Source organism: Micropterus salmoides, unplaced genomic scaffold (assembly GCF_014851395.1).
Source record: "Micropterus salmoides isolate LMB-PRFRI ecotype aquatic unplaced genomic scaffold, ASM1485139v1 Ms_hic_scaffold_2672, whole genome shotgun sequence".
In the NCBI taxonomy this organism is placed as follows: domain Eukaryota; kingdom Metazoa; phylum Chordata; class Actinopteri; order Centrarchiformes; family Centrarchidae; genus Micropterus; species Micropterus salmoides.
In genome coordinates, this window is record NW_024041898.1 from 7,199 (window position 1) to 11,428 (window position 4,230).

A 4,230-nucleotide genomic window follows, 5' to 3' on the forward strand; every position below is an offset into this window, starting at 1 on the left:
CCCAAAGTGGTGTTATACCCAGGCTATTTAAAAGCTAAACCACATATGTTAAATGCATTAAAATGTGAATATAAGTAAGTGCTCATTGGGTTTCCTTTGGTCCAGATGTAAAATCTGAAATGCATTTCACAAGAAAAGACCTACTGTGTTTTAACTTTTAATATCAAACTTCTTCCTTCTTCCTGATTTTTGTTCAAATAAATATGTTCAAATAAGGGCATGGTGCCACTCTGAGGGTTTGACTGTGGTCAACCTCTCCTCTATAAAGAAGCCCTTCCTTCTGACTGAACTCACTGCAGCAGGACCTTCACTTGTAACACAGAAGAAAACTAAAGAAGTGGACAGCATCCATCAGACATCTCTCTCCAACAAATAAGGTAAAAGATTTTCACTTGGCTGTTTTTAGCTTGATTCTAAAGAGGAAGCTAGCAATGTTTAAGTGAAAATTATAACTCAACTTGCGCAATTTGTTTCCCAAAAAAGTTAATGCAGCCACATTAAGGCCTCCAGAAGCCGGGAGTGGCAATGGCTGACTCTTCATCTAGAGATCTTTACATTAGCACCGTTACTACACAAACACACACACACACACACACAGTACAGTACAGTTCAAAAAGGTTTATTTATTACACAGTGATATTATTACAGTTACTAATCCAAGTAGCAAGTTACTGCCTTACTGAACACACTGTCCTTGACGTGAATGCGCGACTCTATGGCAGCTCAGCGGTTGTTCAAGTCAGCTGTTAGCCAAAAACTAAATGCTTGTGCAGAATACACGACTTTCAGCGTCGGCTGATGGCTGTGCCGTTCACACTACACAACTTGCCGTCTTGTGACGGGAGTCTTGAAGTCTTTGTGGCGTTCACACTACGGGGGTTGTAACGTAACTACTTCCTTTTATCATCCAGTAATAAGTAAAGTAATATTATTAGGCTACTTTTTTAAGGAGTAATAAGTAATATATTACCATTTCTGAGTAACTTGCCCAACACTGCTAATTAGTTCATTAATCCTAGAGACGTCTCTTTTGGAAAGTCACTCAAACATCCACAAAGAGACACAAAACGTTGTTTTTTCTGTGAAAGATTTTGAATATTTTTGAATTTTTATATAACGGGATGGTGCCACTCTGAACATTTTGTTAAAGCCCCACATTTAAACTGCACAATCTAAAATATATCCAAATAAACTGCACCTCTGAGGCTAAAATCTATTTCCATGGCTCTGGCACACATACACCACTTTTTTTCAAAAGCTGATGATGTTCAACAAGTGGCTCATTTTATTTGTGTGACTTTCTTTAAGTGTACTCTGTAAATGACAGAAGCAGTATCTTATCTCAGATTTATCTGACACATTTCTGGTCAGCCATTAATTTTCTCTTTGCTTTTATGTTGAGAAATAATAACAGGGTTATTTTTCAGATAGAACACTACAGACACACAAATAACCACAGAAAAATGTAACACCTCCAGCAAGTCCAGACTCACATAATGTATGGAATGAATACTTCGAATAAAATGTATATATGTAATTTTAAGCTAAATGGTATTGTACTATATTGATGATACATACACAAATGGCCAGGGTGCTTCAAACAAAACAGACTAAACCAGGAAAAAAAAACCATTCAGTTTCTAAAGAAAATCAGTATTTCTGGAAATTCAGCTGAGATTTTTGGGCTATTTCAGTGAATTAATGTGAATCGTGGTATTTATTACATTGAAGTTTGTAGGTAGCTGCGTTATTAATATCTCTGGTTGTGTTAAATGTGCTGATGTCCAGAGAGGTGAAAGCTTGTTTCTGTTTTAGTGTTACTCTAAGTGTGAATGTAGAAACCAATTACTAATTAATTTTATTTGTAGTATTTGAAGTGCAAAATATATGAAATAATGTGTGAAAGCCTGCAGACAACATGCTTCGGACATATTATAGTTGTTTTGAATCCTCTGTATGATGCTGTTGTTTTTATAAAATGCTCAATCAATAAACCTGATCTGTGTGCAGATGGCTGGTCTGTGCTGGATGGCGGTGATGCTGGCCTTCGTTCTGTCTGTTGGAAACAGTGTGGATGCTGTGACCCCGGAGATCCTTGCTAGATTTGTAGATCGCATCTTAGGAAAGTAAGTTAACTTCTGCCTCCTTCACTGAATTCTGTATTTTGAGAGAAACACAACAATCTCTGTCTTTACAACCTTGATATAGATTTGTTAAAAGGGCCGGATGCTCTTTCTGTCGATGGACAAATTGATTAATTGACTAATTATTCCGGCTCTAAATTACTGGTTTCTAAATACCTTTAAATCTTACCCCTGTGCTAGCTTTTTGCTGCTTGTCTCAAAAAGATAATGAAATAATATTTTCAATAAATGTGATCCACACTTCTAATTATTAACAAATACAGTATATGTTTAGCATGAAATGAGCTATCACATGATTTGTTATACCTGACATTTAGTTTGTCTATTTCTTAGGTACGGAACTGATGGCATGTTCAGTTTGGCTGTAATGATCCCACAGAACCAGAACCAGAACCAGGACCAGAACTTTCAGCAAGTCTTTAAAACTGATCTTGGTAACAAAGTGAGGAATATGATGAACAAAAACCAGGTGTACATCGGCAACAGGGTGGTTGCAGCCAAATTTCTGAAAGGAGCTGATCATGCAGAGTTACGTGTTTTGGCCAATATGCAAGGCTTGCTCGACCATCATAATGCTGAAGATAATTTTTTGCTTTTCTATGTTTATGCCTCCCCATGTCCTCAGTGTCCACTTAACAGGAACTGGGGCAAGCTCAATAGGCGTGTGGGTGGTCATGCTTTTGTTTTTACTAAATTATTCATACCCAGAGATTCGACAAACTTCTCAAACACATACCGGGATACAGCCCTTACCCAGCTGGGGAATGCTGTCAATCGGCACACCATATTCCGTTGTGAGGGGGGACGTAACAATGTGCGCTGCACCAGCTGTGTTGACAGAAACAACATTGCACAATATTGTTATGTCCAGCCGCCTGTTTCCAGTCACAACCAGCCCTCCACTTCAGGTTGAGGGCAGCAGGTTCAGTCACAGAGGCAGAAAAGTTCTCGGGACCGCTGTGATTCAGGTTGTATTGATCTGCAGGGTGTAGAATAAGTTCTTCAGAAAAGATTACAAAGTTAACGTGTGATGAGCCAGATTTCTTTAAAGAGGTGGTATTCTGCTTTTTGTCTTTTCCCCTCTCCTTTATTGAGTTATATCTTTTTTGTGCATGTAACAGGTTTGCAAAGTGAAAAAGCCCAAAGGGAGTTCCCATCTCCCCCAGAAAGCTCTGCTCTGCACCGCTTGAAAACAACTGGTTTGTAGTCCAGCACTTCCTTTACTTGTGACGTCACAGTGAAAACGCGTCATAAAGCTTGCCAAGCGGCTAGCAGGGTCAGGCACGCCCTCAAACCAAGCTAGTCTGAGCGGAGGCCCTTTGTCTCGACTCGCCCTTGTTTGGTTTTCCATTGTAGAAATGTTGGACCTGTACTTGCTTCCAGGTACTTTTTTTCATATCACCTCACCTCCGGCCAGCCGCCCGCTCACAGAGCCCTCTGCTCCCGCCGGCACAGACCGCTGCAGCAACAACGGCAGAGGAAAACACAGCTGGAAGGTTTTCATACCGCTTATCTGTCTTTCCATTCTGAGGAATGTTGAAACATTTTAACTTAAATCAAGAGACAGCTGTTTGTGGATCGGTGGTGTGTGTGTCGCATTGAACATTATGTCGCGGCAGTTGTGTGTGGTGTCGCTATGACGACAAGCTACGTACTATCTCTGGGTACTGTCTGCAATGGAAAACGGAGCAGGGCCGAGTAGAATCGAGTCTATCGATTTGCGCTCTGGTAGCATTTTTCGGCAAGGCAGCATAGATCATCAGAACACCGGCAACAGTTCAACGTTTAGTCATAAAAGATGATGCAACTCTGACTCTGTTTGGGCCTGCAAATTCACAATCACAATCAACATGCTACCATAATCATTGTAAGCATGTTAGCATGCTGATGTGAGCATTTAGTTCAAAGCTCCTCTGTGCATGGCTGTAGACTCTTATTCTTTAATAATCTTTTATTCTCTGCTTCTAATACAATCCTCCCACCACATCAGTGTGCGTCCCTGTAGCTTTATTAGAACCTGAACTCGAATGCACAGCAGTCCCATGAACCCACTGTGACTGAGACAAAGAAATTATTTATGCTTAAA

At 40.1% G+C, this 4,230-nt stretch overlaps 1 protein-coding gene across 1 annotated transcript; it reads left to right on the forward strand.

Annotated features, from left to right (window-relative positions):
• Positions 1-243: 243 nt before the first annotated feature.
• On the forward strand, positions 244-3,300 carry LOC119919325. The gene is made up of 3 exons (XM_038739733.1): positions 244-377; positions 2,011-2,126; positions 2,478-3,300. The coding sequence occupies exons 2-3, from the start codon at positions 2,011-2,013 to the stop codon at positions 3,055-3,057; spliced, it is 696 nt and encodes a 231-aa protein (XP_038595661.1). The 5' UTR covers positions 244-377; the 3' UTR covers positions 3,058-3,300.
• Positions 3,301-4,230: the final 930 nt, after the last annotated feature.

Coding starts and splice junctions, on each gene's coding strand:
- LOC119919325 (XM_038739733.1), top strand. CDS start 2,011: ATGGCTGGTCTGTGCTGGATGGCGGTGATGCTGGCCTTCGTTCTGTCT. Junction 2,127..2,477: donor GTAGATCGCATCTTAGGAAA/GTAAGTTAACTT, acceptor TCTATTTCTTAG/GTACGGAACTGATGGCATGT.